The sequence below is a fragment of the Poecilia latipinna genome, unplaced genomic scaffold (assembly GCF_001443285.1).
Source record: "Poecilia latipinna isolate Pla-1442-1.1 unplaced genomic scaffold, P_latipinna-1.0 Scaffold792, whole genome shotgun sequence".
NCBI lineage: Eukaryota > Metazoa > Chordata > Actinopteri > Cyprinodontiformes > Poeciliidae > Poecilia > Poecilia latipinna.
Window position 1 is genome coordinate 76535 of NW_015113408.1, and position 16280 is coordinate 92814.

The window sequence follows — 16280 nt, forward strand, 5'->3', positions numbered from 1 at the left end:
CTATTTATTTTAGGAAGGGGGTGGGGGAGTCTGTCTGTATTATTTTTAACATATAAGAAATAAAGCCTTGAAATTATCTACATTTTCTATTTTATAATAATTTTCAGTTGATCAACATTTCAGCTTCAACAGTAGGTTTATTACATGGTTATGAGACAAACATACACTGAATGATTTCAGTCACATTTCAAATGCATAACACAACAACCACATTTTCAACCATTGTAAACATCTGACTATAGAATATCTAATAAATTTTCTTCCAGCTAAAAGCACATGTGGAGAACAAAAATGTCTGAACTATTCTAATGTCTGAAGTGCTACCTGACTGTGACCTGCATACGAGACGAGAGCAAAACCTCCAGCTCTTTGTGAAATGTCAGGGCTTGTGTGTGTGACAGGGCGTGTGTGTGTGAGTGGTAGATGAGTCTGTAACAATAACTGGTCTGACTCAGGTCAGGGTGCGAGAATGTGTCGATGAGTTTAACCTGCTCCACAGTTCCGCAGCTAGCCTCTCGGACAATAGCGTGGAACATTTTCTCCTCCCACGCCGGCCCCGTCCAGAAGCTGATGTCAAAGGAGAAGGACTCTGGGTACAGGGAAAAAGGCTGAAAAGACGTCCCTGGTGGTGGACGGAGAGAAAACTGTTTTAGGAAGCGTGGGTCGTGACTCCAAAGCAGACGCCAGTCAGGCAGTGAGAACAAGAGAACAGCGAGGAGGTCTAAATTTAGAGATGCGCTGACAGTGACGTGGTTGTTGCCGTCAGCTGTGTTCCTCGCAAACACCTTACCGATCAAACCCATCGGCTGAGCCACCAGATGTAGGCTTTTCTCTTCTGTAACTATGGAGACCCCATAGGGAGAGAGGAGCGCTTCCAGCTCATGTCCTATCAATTTAACAGGCTCATTTTCCAAAGGGAAAACACCTGTGAGGAGAATCTCGTGAAAGGCAGGCAGAGCCCAAAGGCTGATGGGCACGCTCCTGAACACCACTCCACTAACACCAAACAACAAGCTAGACAACCCGTTACAGCCGTCACAGGCTTCTTCTGTCTTACTGCCCTCAACCTCAGACCTTTGATCAATTTCCTCTTGAGGCTCTGCATTACCACTAGTATCTGTGTTTATGAGGAGCTCTTCCAGCTGAGGAAGCAGTGATGGACGCAGCAGGTAAAGACCCTCTTCCACTTCAAAATTAAAATCATGGCAGCACACAGGCTGTAAACTCTCAGTTCCTTTACTCCTCATTCTGTCCGCCTTGGTCGGAGGTGAAGTGGCTTTTATGTTGGAGCAAACTGCATCGTCTTCTTGAGTCTGAGAGGTGAGTTCTTTCTGAAGCAAGTGGATCCAGTAGTACTGCAAACTGTCAAGATCGTGGCAGCATGTCTGCAGTTGCTTGGCTGATATGAGGAGGGGGAAAGGTTGTCTTTTCATGGACACTGGCCAATGTTTCCCTAAGCCTTCGAGAAGAAAGTCTTGCACCAACTTGACAGGATGGATGGAATCTGAGGAGAGGAACCCCCTAAGGAGAAAAAAGAGATAGTAAGACCTGCTTACCTATTCACAACATATCATAAAAGTCTATTAGTTCCATTACCTGGATACATAATCACTGAGCTCAGCTGGTATGTTATAGTGGACAATCTCCCCTTCAACAACCTCCTCCATCTGTACTATCTGGACAGGAGTGAATGGGGCGCTGCGCGAAAACACATGCAGCAGAGCTTTCTCCACGTGAAAGCCTTTATCCTGGCTCCTGCACAACAGCAACACGCTTGTCAAACAACGCTGGATCCCAAACACACACCGCAAATACCCAGAGGACACAATCCAACACTTCAACACTCACCTTGACTTCTTACCTGTATCCAGTGGACTTGTAGCTTGGGAGGTTGTCACTTTCAAACTGTCGCACAGCGCTGAGAATGAGGTGAGCTTCGGCTGCCATGGCACTCACCTGCCAGCTGTTGTGCCACTCGCGTTTTGGCTGGTCAGCCGGAGTCCCGCCTTGCCCGTTGCACAGGGAGACGTGAACCTCCCCGTCTCCGGCCAGAACCTCAACACAACTGGTGGAAGTTTAAAAAATAGGAATTTAAATTTGACATCTTTCAGAACTCCTGAGGACTTCATAAAAGTTGAAACATATTAGACCCTCGGGGCCTTGAGTTTAACACATTAGCTGTACAGTATCAAAAGGTTTAGGTCTGAATATGCTTGGAAAAACAAAATACAGTTTTAGACTATTTTTTTATCGTCCATTACTGCTTACATCCATCTATTCATTTATCAACTGATCCATTTGTCTGTCTATGTAGTTATCCATGTGTTTGTTCATCCATACAGTCATCTATTTATCCATCCATCCATTCATAACTCCATCAGTTTGTAATCAATCCATCCATTCACACATCCTCCTGTTCATTTGTTTATCCATTTACTCCTCCATCCATACATTTGTCTATCCATCTATTCATTCAGTCATGTTTGTTTGTCCATTCATTCAACTTTATCAACCATCTGTCCATCCCACCATTAAATGAACATCCATCCAGTCTAACATCCATTTGTTTGTCCATTCATTCATCATAAGAAAAATATGTGAATAAATCCACCATGAATTTCTTTTTCAGTTAGTTTAGACTTTTAGTTCAGAGCGAGAACTGTGCTGACTTCAGTCAAGAGAAGTTTGGTATGTGGACGTGAAAAATTGCATGTGAAGACAAGATGCCGTGAGATGCGGTTTTACCTGAGGAAGAAGTTTTTGAGAAGCTCTCTGTTCTTTTTCACCCCACTCTTCCTCCCACAGTGGGGGAAGTTGAACACCACTCTGTCAAACACACGGCCTTTCAGAAAGGCGCACTCCCCCAGCTTTGTGCAATCCACCTCAAACAGGACACTTCCTCCTGAATAACAAGGACGAGAAGTAATCACAAAAGTCCAGAATAAAGTCCGCTCCGGCAGCCACAGATACTGGAGCTCTCGGTACCTGAATCCTTGATGGTCTGGATGTTGGCGGCGGCTCCATCGTGCCGCAGTGCCTCCTCTTGATGCTGCAGGCAGGTGGCCGTTATGTTGCTCCCCGACTCAGAGTCCAACTGACACACGGAGGAGGAGAAGGAGAAGTTCCCCTCTCCCACCAGCAGAACGGACCGTGAAGGTGACATGTCACACACACTCGAGAAGAGAGGCTTAAATTATGAATTTCCCCAACAAGTTGCTCTGACGTTGTTCTAGCTTTTGATGCTCTGAGACAGAAATAATGAGACGACGACAAGCGACAGAGACCACTTTCCGTCCTGCTTCTTAACGGTCTAATCTAAACTCACCAGCTGCATTTTTAATCAAACCTCCAGCGTTTAAGCATCTAAAACGGACACATTTTGGTGGTTCGCTATTTTCACTTTGTTTTAGAGATAAACAAATGACCTTCCTGTACTCGTCGCTGCTGCAGCGGTACTTACAACTGAAGTCACCTGTGGCAACCAACGCTGGTGTCGCACATAAATTGCCCGACGAGAAACAAATCTCCAGCGACGTTACGCAATTTTCCCTGAACTCTCACGTCCTAAAAGCACCAAATCGTGGTCCTATAAATAAAAAAAAAAATAGTCATAGCTGTGATTTCCTCATCGTTGCATAGAAATGCGCTAATTTTTAGGCCTCGTGTGTTCATCATTATGTGTATGGAGGGAAGGATTTGCAGGAGCGACTCACAGCATCTTGAACAGGGAGGAATCTACAGCATCACTTGATCTGCATCATCAGTTCGCATATTTTAAGTTATTCATTTATTTAGGAAGTAAATACCCTTGACAGTGTTTCTGATGTGCGGTTCCCAGTTTCGCTCGGGATTTTAAGGTACTCCGATTACATTAGGATTTTTTAATGAAACAGTATTCACCTAAACATACCAGATTTTACTGATGCTAAGGTCATGCTAGCTAACGGAATTGCTGCACTTAGTCATGGAACCAGTGCCTATCCATCTCATTCATAATTGTATCTATAATTTCCCTATTAATCCGTTTAAATTTTCCACACAATACATTCTGCATTTCCTCTCTCTGGGGTTTTGGTACAAATCTGTTTGTTATTTTGTCTGTGGCTAACTCTACTATTTCTATGTTCTACTTATCTTGTTCTAATGCAGGATCCCAGATTTCTGCTGTATAAAAGTGCCTTTAAATGTAGCAGGTATGCAAATAAATGTGTCATAAACGTGCTCTTTGTCTCTACGTCCTTTAGGAAGCATTGTGCCCACATGGGCAGTGTTCTGGCTTTGTCTTCCAATCCGGGCCATCAGAACTGGCCTTTCTCCAAAAATCATCTTCCTTCTCGCTGGGACGCACATCCTGCCCACTGGGACCGTCCACCACGCTGGGAGAGGAGAGATGGGCGCCTACCCAACCCTGGCAGCTTTCATTCTCTCCACAGAAGCTGCAAAGGTAGTTTTAGGGTGATGAACCAAGATCCATGGAGTGAACACTATGACTTACAGTCCCTGCACGTTTCATAACATCAAAATCTTAAAATTCAATTGTATTTTCTTTGGATTTTATGAGATATACCAACACAAAATAGTGCATAGTCATGCTTATGTTCATTCTGTATCATATCCCTATTTATACATACTTATGTTTTTGGCTTTTTATTCACTAACGTTCTCTAATAGTTCTCCAAGACCTTTACAAAACAACTGGATTTATACCTAATTTTGCACAGGTGAATGCCATTTAAACATTTGGTGACTTATCTTGTTGCACTGTATTTCATTTAGGGACATTAGATTAAAAGGGGGAAGAATTTCTATTTTGAAAAAAAAAAAGAGAAAAAAACAGAATTTTCCTTCTGTGATTATGCCTTGTTTTGTCTTGGCCTATCACAAAAAAAATCTAAGTAAGATATATTGAGGTTTGAAGTTGTGACATGTGGAAAAACTCAAAGGCTATTAATACTTTGTACAGTGCTGTTTACTGTTCTATTCATGTTTTATTTTTGTTCTTCTTCCTTGACTCCACCAGATGTGTTTCCTCATCAGATTGAGGGTGTCAAGATGATTATCAATAAAACTTTGAGTAGCTTTTTTAAGGTGACTCTTCATTATTTACATTTATACTTTGAAACAATATTTTTATGTTTGACTAAAGTAAAGAGTCTATTTCCAGGTCAGTCATACCCTCCACCTCAGTGCTGTAAGTCCCTCCTACTATCGGTTCCACGTGGAGCATCTACAGTCTGATGACTACAGCAAGGACAAGGTTGGACCCAAATAATCGCATAGCTAGATTGTTACTGCTTTTCAGAGTTCCTGTTTAGTTTTGAAGACATTTGAAAATTATGAATCTTAGTTTAGGATAAGTGTGGACCAAATACATTTATATTTGCACTCTTTTATTTTAAGCTTTATTAATATCTGAACTTTAAAAATAACCAGTACAATTAGTTTGTTTTTAGTACGGGTTAAATAAATGATGCACATAGAAGTATTTCATCCAATTTTATTCTAGAAAAGTATAACATTTTGACTTATATCTGCAGGAACCCTCACTGTGTTAACAGAATTTTTTAGAAGCTATAGCAATAATAAAATAAATAGGTACATTTTCCTTCTCTTATCCAATTTTAGGACGCCCCAGCATTGATTGGTGAAATGGACTCTTCAGGTAGTCTGAACGCTCACGCTCTCCTTCATCTCACAGAGCGCGTTCGAGCCAGAACAGTATTCCAGGTGAGTTCCCCGGTGTCTTTTGGGGCCGTTTATATCCGTCCCATTTGCAGCATCCATACAAGTCTGATCCCTCTTTAAAAACTATTGCAGTTTTTTTAATTATTTTTTTTGCCAGAAGCTCACAGCCTGAACTGTATTTCAGACCCAGCAGTCTCAGTTCGTAACGTGGCAGTTTGAAACCGAGTACAGAGGGAGCGACTTCACGGCTGCTGTGACAGTGGCCAACCCAGACATCCTCAGAGAGTCAGGTGAGAAATGGCAACTAAAAATCTAAATATATATGCATTCAAATATTTGTTTGGTGATGTAAAATATAGTTTAAATGTGTCAATTTGCACAGTTTGTAACGTTTTTCATGATGTCTCTCTGGTAAATTTTTATTATATGCATCTTGTGTGCAGTCATTCTGGTCGCACACTTCCTGCAGAGTGTGTCATCTGGCCTGGTGTTGGGAGGAGAACTGGTGTACCACCGAGGACGAGCAGAGGAAGGAGGGATTCTGACTCTGGCTGGACAGTACTCAAGTGAGATGCTGTTTTTTCACTGTTAGATGCACTTTGTTACCCTTTAACATTTTATGAGGTTGAAGACAATAAAGAGGGCTATCTTTGATCAGTTATCTCAGAATAATCTCTCAAGATCCTTTCCAGTGTTCTCTTTCCTTGAACGTGTGCCTCAGATTTTCTGTTGGATTTTTTCCTGTTAACTTAAGAAGGCAGAGTTTGTGTCTGCTAAATCATATTTGTTTTCATAGCTTTCAGTCATGCGCCACAAAAGCCCAATGATGATCCTTTTTCAGATTTTACACAAAATGTCCTCATATTATTAAAGTATATGATGTGCACTACTAACAAGCTTCCAGTGCTGTTTGTACGGAGCTAAATCAGTCTCATAAAGATTCACAAAGTGCACAATAATATTTGCATGCATACAGGAAGATTTGCAAATGTAATTTATAATTCACAAATGTGTATGGCACAGTGCATAAATGCGTACCTCAAGATTCACACACGCATAAAGAGTTTGTCAAATTTACATGATTCAAACTGCACAAGTGGTAATAAATGACGCATACAAATCTGAAAGTACATGTGCACAAATCGCCAGCTGCGGACGGATTGGTCATCACGACGCTTTCGACTTTTGAGACTTTCTTACAGCATCATCTCACTTTGGATTCGCAAGTGAAAATGATGTGTTCAAGGCTGGTGAAAAGCTGGGATGTGACGTATTTTGCCTATATTTTTCAAAAGGTTTCTCTTTATTTTACTTTGTTGCCATACAGGACCAAACTGGGTTGCAACCCTTAATGCTGGCAAAGGCGGCGCCCATGCCAGCTACTATCACAGAGCCAACAAACAGGTATGAACAATAACAGCCTGGCTGTTATTTACTCATCATTTGTGTGCAGCATGCTGAGGGAAAATTTGTTTTGCCAGATCCAAGTTGGGGTGGAGTTTGAGGCCAGCACCAGGACGCAGGAGACAACAGCCTCCTTTGGGTACCAGATGGATCTCCCGGAGGCCAACATGGTTTTTCGAGGTAGTCTATGGTGATTTCAACTAAGCTTGCTCACTGCCAAAAATATCAGTGTATCAGGCGTTTTTTTATGGCAAATGTTCAGGTATGATCAACAGCCGGTGCATCATTGGAGGTGTGTTGGAGAAGCGTCTTACCCCGCTTCCTGCCACCCTGATTATGGGAGCCTTTGTGAACCACAGAGGTGACAAGCTGCAGGTCGGCCTGGGCGTCAACGTGGGATGACCCGCAAACACGTGCTCAAACTGGAATTATGAAAAGAATGTCAGGACATCAATCCAGAGACCTACGTTTGAGGTTGTTGTTTTTTTTTAAATGCACCGACTTAAAGGGTGCATCACCTGCACTGAAACTCTTCCTGTTGGTTTAACTCCATGTATCTCACCTTGCAACCTACCTCTCAATAACAAGGTGATGTTTTCTGATTACGGAGAAAGCTCTGTGCCAGAGGAATGGATGCTACTTTAGAAGGGTGCATCACCCTCTGAACTTTGAAAGCTGAAAGTGAAATTGTACTGTATACATAGAGTATCAATTTTATAATGTCGGTAGTCATGAAGAAATGTATAAACGTATACATAAAATAACAAAAATGTACTTCCCGTTTTAGTGATTGACCTTGAAATTATGTATTGTTGATTGTTCTGCAAGCTGTTTCTAAAAGAGAAATTTAAAAAAAATGGTGGTATTTTACATTTTTCACAAAGCCAGTGGCCAAGAATAAAGCTGCGGACAACAAAATCGAAAGATGGAACATTTTCTGTCTTTCGGGCGTTGTGAGTTTGCAACCACTGTCTGGCATTAAAAAGAACAAAATCACCGGCCTGAAGCTAGTTTCAGCTTTCAAACGGAATAAATACAGTTGCTTAGGTCTGTATGAATTTTTGTCAGCAGTTGATGTTAATATGATCCCCAAAGAAACACAGAGGAGCAAAGCAAATGGATCTGAGGGCGTCTATGCACAAACAGATTTGTGTCTTATATGTTTGCCCCAAAAAGGCTTGTAAAAACACAAATTTGGCATTTTCAGTCCTATTTGACAAATTCTAAATCTGTAATGTATAATCCACTTAACAGGACATTGGACTGGAGAACAAGATGACTGTACTTTTTTCTGACATGATTTAATAAAGACGTTATTTATGTCATAACTTTTAGACTTCTGCCTATTTAAAAAAATCCACCTGAGTGTTAGTGGAATGGACCAAAGTGTATTCATGTGTTGGTCTGACAGTAAAAGATCAAGTCAACTAAATTGGGAATCTCTGGCAACTCTTGACAATTCAGAAAAATATTCACTAAAGCAGTGAGTCCAAACCTACCGACCATTTAGAATCCAAATTGTGATTCTTGGAGAAAAAATAGAAATGCTCTCATGTTTTTTCTACCAGAGGCTAAAACATGATGGCTTCAGTCATGGTTCCATGACAATCAAAGTTCCCCCTCCCCTTCACATTTATGAACCACACATGCTTATTTTTAGCTCTTTCTCTGAGATAATGCTTTGCATGATTCACAGCAGGAAAAAATAATACCTCACCTCTTCTAATCTCATCCTGTGTTCTGACCGTCAGCTCTTCCTGCTTGAAGTGCACAATTTTAAATAGAATAATGAAACATTCTGTTCCCCTATTTGCATACAAAAGAGGAAACTGTTTGCGGATTACAGAAGAAAAATCACATAAAATTGTAATGTTTTTATTAAAAGTTTAAAATTATGAATATGCTGTACATATTTACAAACAGAAAAGTATATTCAGATGTTACATTTGTAAACATTTAACTTGCTGATATTGCCGATATTGATCAGTGTCCATCGTCTGCTGCTGAAAGGACAAATGACACCGAGTCTTATTTGTCCTTGAATAAAGAGGAAAAGAATCCTTTTCCTCCTTCACCCTTCACTCTCAAAGACTTGCTCCTTTGGAGTCCAAAAGTGCTCTCCTTCTCCTCCTTCTTCTTCTTCTCCTCTTCCCTTTGCAGTACCTGTTGATTGATGACGAAGCGCATGTCCTCCTGCAGCAGGACAAATGGTAGATTTTAGAAAATGCTAATGTGAGGTGTTGCCAAAGGACATCATTTAAGAGTGCACATTACTGTTGCGTTAAATCATCAAACACTGAAACTGAAAGGAGATAAATCAGAACACTCCGCTGTATTCCCTGAGGAAGTCGTGGTGTTCCTCAGGGCTTGGCTTTGGGTCTTTCTTAAGGTGCCACATGGAACTAAACGTCTGTACACATGGTCAGGAATCGATAACAGTTACGGTGGTCTTGAATATTTTATGACTATGATCTGGGTGGAGTTTATTAGTATGGAAGCACAGAGCTGCCACCTCAGGAAAAGAAAAAATAATCTTATTGCATTATCAGTTGAAAAGCTTATTAATCCAAGAATATCTTTATAACAAATACACAATAATCGATTTTGCAACACAAAAAATAAAATTGCAGTAATGTGATAACATCTTCATGTTATAGCAACAGAACTGTTGTTGTTACAACATAAATTATTTACATCATAAATGTAGAATGTTCCATGCTCCAATAAGAAAACCTTTTATAACACAATCATTAGTATTCCAATAAGATGTTTTCAAACTTGTAACAGAAATTATCAAGATTCTATTGTAAGACCTTGCACTGAAGGTTTTGTATTTGCGTGAGTGCGTGTGTGTGTGTGTGTGTGTGTGTGTGTGTGTGTGTGTGTGTGTGTGTGTGTGTGTGGGGGCGTGTGTGTGAAGTTCGGCATAGATATGTAGAAGAGTATTAAACAAATGTGCTTCCTGCTCCTCTTTCCTGAATATTTTAATGTTGTATAGATAAGTATTTACTTTAATCTACTAGTTGAACATGTTCAAAATAAAATCTTTACACAAACAACAGACTCACCTGCCAGGCATCCAGTTCTTGAGACAGCACCACCTTGTGTTTGATTGTGTTGAGAAGCTGCTGAGTGAGCGTTTCTTTCTCCTGACGGACTTTGGCCAGTTCACTCTCCAGAGAGCTGGATAGAAAAGAAAATACTATTAGCCTTTATTTATTTATTTATTTATTTTTTGTTATAAATTAAAGATAATGTCTAATAAAACACTGAAGGGTTCTGTGTTGCAGTTTCACCTGTAGCTCTGATTTTCTCCACCTCTGAAGGGTTTAATTTCTTCCCTGAGAGACTCAAGTTCCTTTTGCTGAGACTGGAGCTGCAAAGAGAGAAAATAATATAGTTTCAGCGTTTTATTTTAAATACATCTTGGGAGTATTTGTATAAAACACAAACTACAAAACACCAGTTGTCTAATAGAAGAATTGACATCCTGTAATAATTTCAACTTTGTATTTTAAAACATCAAAACTTATATTGCTGTCTCAAAAATTATTCTCCCATTGAACACAGTATTTAGCTCTTTTTACTGTCTTGAAGGGGGATTTTTTTTTTATGTATTTTTTTCCTGTTTTCACTAATTGGCCCCAAATGATTCAATTTCCTCTACTCTGGTGACCTGCTGCTTTAATGAATGTTGAATTCATGTGTAGCTCTTAACAGACCTCGTCCTTTAATGCTTGTATTTCTTCATCTTTGGCCTGCAGCGCTGAGGAGTGAGCCAAGAGAGCCTCTGTAGCCTATAAATAACAGGAAACATAAATCGCACAAAATATTTACTCAGACTTTGTCGCAATATGTTGGCATGTCTGCCAGGTTTCCAATAAAAATTAATAGCGGACACCCGTTAGTACCACACACTTTTAAGGTAAGGGATGTGAGAAGAGATTCAGAATTAGCAGACGGTTCCCAGGTTGGACGGTAAAGATACTGTATGTGTGTATCTGTGAGTACCTGTGTCTGCTGAATTTCACTGAGCAGAGACAAAGGTTGTGTGTGCGTACTGTCCAGGAAGCTCTCCTCTCCCAGGTTGAGATCTTTTTGTTGCAAAGAGCGATTCAAGGTGCGTAACTCAAACACAACCCCCTGCTCCTGCTCTATCTATGTTCACACGCAAAATACACACACACACACACACACACACATACACACACACCATAAGAAGCAAATAGGCGGACTGTGTAGGATTTTAAAGCAGATGTGTTAGTTATTTCTGTTAGTGATGAGTGGTATTATTATTATTAGGACAGTTGTGACTAACGCCTGATCTTCACCTCAGCTTCCTTCTCAGTCAGTTTGACATGAAGCTCTGACAGTCTGTCCCGCAGTCCGTCTCTCTCCACACGGAGCCTCTGGCTGTTCTCCTCTGAAGCTTTTAGCTGCGTCTCCATGTGCAACAGCCGCTCCTGCAATACTCTGTTCTGCGTGGATGGAGAGGAGAATAGTCATTTTTCCATGGATTGAGTGAGAAGGTTTCCTTTAAACTTCTGAGTATATTTAGATTTACTTTTTTCATGCATCAAATGCGGTGAACAGAAATAATATTTGAGTTTTCATTCTTAAATGTTAATTAAATCATGTTTTCGTTCTATTTAAATGAAAATCTGCATAATAACGTAAATACCCCTCTGAATGGCTTATAAGAACAGATAAGTCTGGACTTTATCTGATTAAGATGTTGTGGCATCACTTGAAACAGCTTGTTCATATTCTGCAGTGTAGCTGAATTCAACAGTTCAGTCTAGAAGGTTCGCATTTCTTATGGCAGAGTAATTGACAGTAATTCAAAATGCTTCATGGCAGTCGATGCTAATGTCACTAGGTTTAGGGGCAATTCTTTCTTTCTTTCTTAGTATTTACTCAAATTTTGTCTAGTCTTATAATGAAATTAGTTTGATGAGATGAGATCAAAAGAAGTAAAATCATGAGAAATCTATGAGGGAGTAAATACTTTTCCACAGCAAAGTACTTTAACAGTGATAAGAAAGCTCTAATAATACCTCAGCTTGCATATTTTCTAATTGTGCGAAGCTGATATTTCGACTAAAGGATGACTCCTCCATCTCTTCTCTGAGGGTGCGGAGCTCGGTCCTCAGGGAGTGCTCCAGTGTTACAGCCTAGAAAATGTGGGAGATGCAAGGCTGTGAAACCTGTTTGTCTGCATAGCAGCCAAAAAAGTTCATCAGATGTGACTCAATACACAGGTGAAAATGATCCAACCTCAGATAGTTGCTCCACTAGTCTCTGGTTGTGATTGGCCAACTGAGTCATCTGCTCGCTGTCGTCTTTCCTCCGGTCCCGCCCCTCGCTGTGGTATTTCTGCAGCTCTGCCCTCAGTGAAGCTAAGTCTACGTTGAGCTCTGACTCCTTCTGCCCAGCCTCCAGTTCATTCATCTCCAGCTTCCTCTGCAGGACGTGCTTCTCCTGCTGTAAAGCCTGAGACAATAAACTGCACATTAATCAACTTCATTGACAAGGAGTGAATGAATATCAGCAGCAGAGCCTACAAAAGGGAGACATCAGGATTCCCCTCAAAAATGCCTGAATTTTAATAGACTGTGCATCTAAAATTTTTTACATGTTTATTGAGGAAAAAAAATACCATTCAATTTGATTTCGTTGTTCCCGCTTACAGAAATTAAGGTATTTTACAAATGTAATATTTCAATCTGAGGTTTTAAGCACCTCAGAACAATGATTATTGTATTTGAACTTGATTTGTCCATCTTGTTAAAGAATGACCAGTTATCTATGATTGCTTTTCTTCTTTTCTTTTTATTTTTTATTAATCTTATTTTAAGTTTTCAAAGCTTAGAACATACAGATAAACAGACAAATAGGGCCCAGATGCACAGGTCAAAGCATAAAACATTGCGGTTGACACACAACACATATAGATCCGTGATTGCTTTTGAGCTCAAAAGAATTAAACTTGCCGGCCTCTCTCATGTTACTTAACATTTGAAATAGTGCTGGTAGAGGTGATGTTCTTAACAGGAAGAGTTGCCCCAAATACACAGTTAAGTTTGAGTTAAGTTTACTGCTAACAAACTTTTTGTTGTTTTTTGCATCCATGATTAAGTTGTTTTTTATGCATAATTTAACGTGTATTGTCATTCTTTTAATCTGACTGTTCTTACATTTTACTAGGCTTAGTAAAAAAATAAAAAATAAATAAAACATCAAGCAGAGGAAAAGCCAAAGCAAATAAAAAAAATGACTCTAAACCAGATGTTGAGTAGAATGAGCAGTGTGATTAAAATATCCTGGAAGTGCCATGAATGCATGTCAGGTGTTTGCATGGTCTATGAGTTCATGGGCGTTTGGAGCCTGTCAGAAACCTGAACTGATGAGGTGACATGCAGCACTAGAAGCTAAAAACACTGCATTTTTCTGAGAAACCTGCAGCTAGGACTATATTTAGGAATACGTGGGCTGCCTGGACTAGCTAGTTTTGCAACAAGTTCTTCTTCGAATATGTAAATTACAAAACAATAATGTTTAGACACATATTTGTTTCAGAGGAGGCGGGGGGGGGGGGGGTTAGGGTGGGGCACCCCAATTTAGTTTTCTTTATTCAAAAAAATTCTCATTATTTTTAAATAATTGTCTACATGGATCTATTTAACAAATAAACCGTGACCCATAACGTTATATAAAGGAAGAAATTGAGAGCAAATTGCAGCTAAGCTTTGATAGAAGAAAAATTATGCCTTTGCTTCTGCTTATTCAGGGTCTCTGTGTGAATGGTGTTTGGCTTTTGGACAATATTTGGATTTCATGTAGCCTCATTAGAAACATATTTACTGAGAAAAGCATCAACATGTTGAAATCCTGTTCTACGTCATTTACCCAGACACAGCGCCTAAACCAGTGTTGAAATGATCCTTCAGTGTTTTCATAGAAGATAAGCTCAGTGGAAAAATCTTGAGAGGACACTGTCTGTGACACAATATAACACCTACTGTTGCAGAAAGCTTTCATTCCAGACTTATTTGTCAGCAATAGGTGGCTCAACATTGGGTGACCGCATTTCTATTTTTCTAGATGGAAAAACCCTAAGTAATGAATCTTATGATCAAACGAACAGCAACTTTTAACACATTTGAAGCTGACTCACATTTTGATTCATGTGGTCTTTTCCTGTTTATGCTAAACACAAGAGTCCAGTTATTTTCCCTTCAGCCCAGTTATCTCCTTACCTCCACCTCTTTCTCTCTCTGCTGCAGAGTTTCTGCCAGCTCCTCGTTCTTCTCCAGCAAGGCCCGTCCCAGTTCTGCAGCCAGTATCAGGTCAGTATCTATCGCCCCCCCACCATCCATGCCGTCGGTGGGGGACGAGGCCGACTGCAAAGCAAAGAGAGACACCGAAGAGGAAGAGGAGAGAGGAAAGAAGGAGTCCTCCAGGCTGGGCGAGGGAAGGCTGTTTTTCCTGGGAGTGAACATGACTGAAACGTGTTGGCTTAAGGAATTAGTTTGAAACCATCACCCTCTTGGCTTTCGGATGACTTCCCCAGAGTCAGAGAGGTGAGGGACGAACTCCCATTCCTTCTCCTTTCATTTAGTTTCCCACTGCGTTCTTCAGAGGCAACCGTTCAGAAACTCTCCTCTTCAGAGACAAATCTGTAACAGCAAGAAATCAATACAGACAATCTTAGAAAGGCTTAGCGTGACATGTTGTTTTCTGGTGATATTATCTAACAACCTTCACAAGGAGGTCTTTTGTCTGACTGGTGATTTGGTTACTCTGACCGAAAATCTAACTCCTTTATTACCATTGTTCTTGCTCCCCTCCCTAAATTCCACAGCAAGTGTAAGCATTGTGTTTCAGTCTCAGGCTGTAAAGAAATTTAAGCAAAAAGTCTCTAAAACCTTGTGACCAGAAACGACTGTGAATATTCCATGTTTTTTTCCACACACTTTAATTAAAGTGACGTTGCTCTAACACAAATTTCATTCAAAACCATTTCCTTCTGAGGTCACTCTTTGACGTAACATTCTGCTTCCACCTCTTAAAGTCAATAATTCATCCACATTAAAGCACCTCAGAACTTATTTGTATGTCAAATTATTCAAACTTTGAAGTCGGACGGAAACCAAGTTATTCTGGCTCAAAGAAGAAGAATCAAGTCAGTCTTACCTGACGGGTTACCAGCCTCCAGAAACAGTCTTCCTGTTTGGTGTTGAGTGTGCGCACATTTTGTCTGTGTGCCCGGCAGTATTTGCGCAAGAGAGGCTCAGCTGGTTTCCCTGGCAGTGGAAACACACGGCATGTAAATACAATCCGAGGGCCACACCTCCTCCAGAGTCACGAAGGTGTAAAGGAAACAGAGTCAGGAACAGATGAAGCAGGTGCTGTTTGGACATCTAGTGGCTGAGCAGGGATATTAAAAGGCTGACAAGCTTCGAGGAAGTTGCTGCTTGAAAGTTCAGCAGTCTTCTTTTGGGATGGAAAGAGATGAGGACACAAATAGGGGTCTGTTAACTTCAGCTCACACCCCCTCCTTCTCCTCCTGTCCTGTTTACCTGCTTGGAGTGTTTCAAAGGAGTGCTCTGTTCATTTACTAGGAAGGGGGCAGGGAGAGTGTCGAAGAGAGAGGGCACTGACACCCCACCTCCTCTCGGGAGTCAGCAAACGGGGAATAAAGGAATAAAAAGCTGAGCAGGACCCTCTTCAATCATAAAACTTTTTTTTTTGTCTTAGTCTGTGTTTTCTGCATTCTGATATGGCTTTCAGACTGTTTTTAGCTCTCTCTGTGATGCTTTTCCTGACAGCCTGCAAAGCTGGAAAGCAGATGCCCAAACTATCAAATAAGAAACTCTGCGCTGACTCTGAATGCAGTCGTAAGTAGCAACAGCTTCTAGTTCTTCCTTGCTTACTGATTATATTATCTAACAACTGGAACAGATGAAAGACAAATGCTGAGTTTTTAAACAAATGGAAAAAATACTGTTGCATCTTTAAGGATAAAGGAGAATAATTTGGAAAGTATGGTACCAGAGTCTGGAGAAAGAGTAGAAAAAGTTCAGACTCCAATACTTGGGGAGCCGTATCTGCTGGTGTTGGTCCACTGGGTTTTCTGAAGCCCATAGCTCAAAATCCACCAGGAAATTTTAGAGCACTCCATGCTTTTT

At 40.5% G+C, this 16280-nt stretch overlaps 4 protein-coding genes across 5 annotated transcripts in view; 2 read left to right on the plus strand and 2 right to left on the minus strand.

Annotated features, from left to right (window-relative positions):
- Window positions 1–117: 117 nt before the first annotated feature.
- Window positions 118–3469, minus strand: fdxacb1 (ferredoxin-fold anticodon binding domain containing 1). Its single transcript, XM_015046754.1, has 5 exons — window positions 2986–3469; window positions 2746–2902; window positions 1862–2065; window positions 1597–1755; window positions 118–1521 (listed from the first exon to the last, which is right to left on the minus strand). Exons 1-5 carry the CDS (start codon window positions 3161–3163, stop codon window positions 321–323), a joined length of 1899 nt encoding a protein of 632 aa, XP_014902240.1. The 5' UTR covers window positions 3164–3469; the 3' UTR covers window positions 118–320.
- Window positions 3470–3592: 123 nt separating this feature from the next.
- Window positions 3593–8417, plus strand: LOC106956143 (mitochondrial import receptor subunit TOM40B). Its single transcript, XM_015046758.1, has 10 exons — window positions 3593–3857; window positions 4245–4444; window positions 5021–5088; window positions 5165–5257; window positions 5626–5727; window positions 5870–5975; window positions 6129–6251; window positions 7013–7089; window positions 7167–7269; window positions 7352–8417. The coding sequence occupies exons 2-10, from the start codon at window positions 4261–4263 to the stop codon at window positions 7489–7491; spliced, it is 996 nt and encodes a 331-aa protein (XP_014902244.1). The 5' UTR covers window positions 3593–3857; window positions 4245–4260; the 3' UTR covers window positions 7492–8417.
- A 551-nt stretch (window positions 8418–8968) lies between these two features.
- bicdl2 (BICD family like cargo adaptor 2) lies at window positions 8969–15374 on the minus strand. 2 transcript variants are annotated; one of them, XM_015046756.1, is made up of 10 exons: window positions 15286–15374; window positions 14349–14768; window positions 12367–12582; window positions 12147–12263; window positions 11421–11567; window positions 11101–11247; window positions 10812–10886; window positions 10386–10465; window positions 10158–10272; window positions 8969–9282 (listed from the first exon to the last, which is right to left on the minus strand). In XM_015046756.1, the coding sequence occupies exons 2-10, from the start codon at window positions 14589–14591 to the stop codon at window positions 9118–9120; spliced, it is 1305 nt and encodes a 434-aa protein (XP_014902242.1). In that variant the 5' UTR covers window positions 14592–14768; window positions 15286–15374; the 3' UTR covers window positions 8969–9117. The 2 variants fall into 2 exon arrangements, with proteins under 2 accessions (XP_014902242.1, XP_014902243.1); XM_015046757.1 differs by lacking the exon at window positions 11101–11247.
- A 481-nt stretch (window positions 15375–15855) lies between these two features.
- The window catches only part of mia (MIA SH3 domain containing), a 5521-nt gene continuing 5096 nt past the window's right edge, over window positions 15856–16280 (plus strand). The window contains exon 1 of the mRNA XM_015046761.1: window positions 15856–15989. Coding sequence (XP_014902247.1) covers window positions 15872–15989 — 118 coding nt within the window. The 5' untranslated portion in view covers window positions 15856–15871. The remainder of the gene's footprint in view (window positions 15990–16280) is intronic.

What these genes read in the sequence shown, in the direction of transcription:
- fdxacb1 (XM_015046754.1), bottom strand. Translation starts at nt 3,163, where the DNA reads ATGTCACCTTCACGGTCCGTTCTGCTGGTGGGAGAGGGGAACTTCTCC. An exon ending in CCAGACCATCAAGGATTCAG is followed by an intron (nt 2,903 to 2,985) that starts GTACCGAGAGCT and finishes CTTGTTATTCAG; the next exon opens with GAGGAAGTGTCCTGTTTGAG. An exon ending in CTCAGTGATTATGTATCCAG is followed by an intron (nt 1,522 to 1,596) that starts GTAATGGAACTA and finishes TTTTCTCCTTAG; the next exon opens with GGGGTTCCTCTCCTCAGATT.
- LOC106956143 (XM_015046758.1), top strand. Translation starts at nt 4,261, where the DNA reads ATGGGCAGTGTTCTGGCTTTGTCTTCCAATCCGGGCCATCAGAACTGG. An exon ending in CTTTGAGTAGCTTTTTTAAG is followed by an intron (nt 5,089 to 5,164) that starts GTGACTCTTCAT and finishes GTCTATTTCCAG; the next exon opens with GTCAGTCATACCCTCCACCT. An exon ending in GGCCAACATGGTTTTTCGAG is followed by an intron (nt 7,270 to 7,351) that starts GTAGTCTATGGT and finishes GCAAATGTTCAG; the next exon opens with GTATGATCAACAGCCGGTGC.
- bicdl2 (XM_015046756.1), bottom strand. Translation starts at nt 14,591, where the DNA reads ATGTTCACTCCCAGGAAAAACAGCCTTCCCTCGCCCAGCCTGGAGGAC. An exon ending in AGAGAGAGAAAGAGGTGGAG is followed by an intron (nt 12,583 to 14,348) that starts GTAAGGAGATAA and finishes TTATTGTCTCAG; the next exon opens with GCTTTACAGCAGGAGAAGCA. An exon ending in TAGTGGAGCAACTATCTGAG is followed by an intron (nt 12,264 to 12,366) that starts GTTGGATCATTT and finishes CACATTTTCTAG; the next exon opens with GCTGTAACACTGGAGCACTC.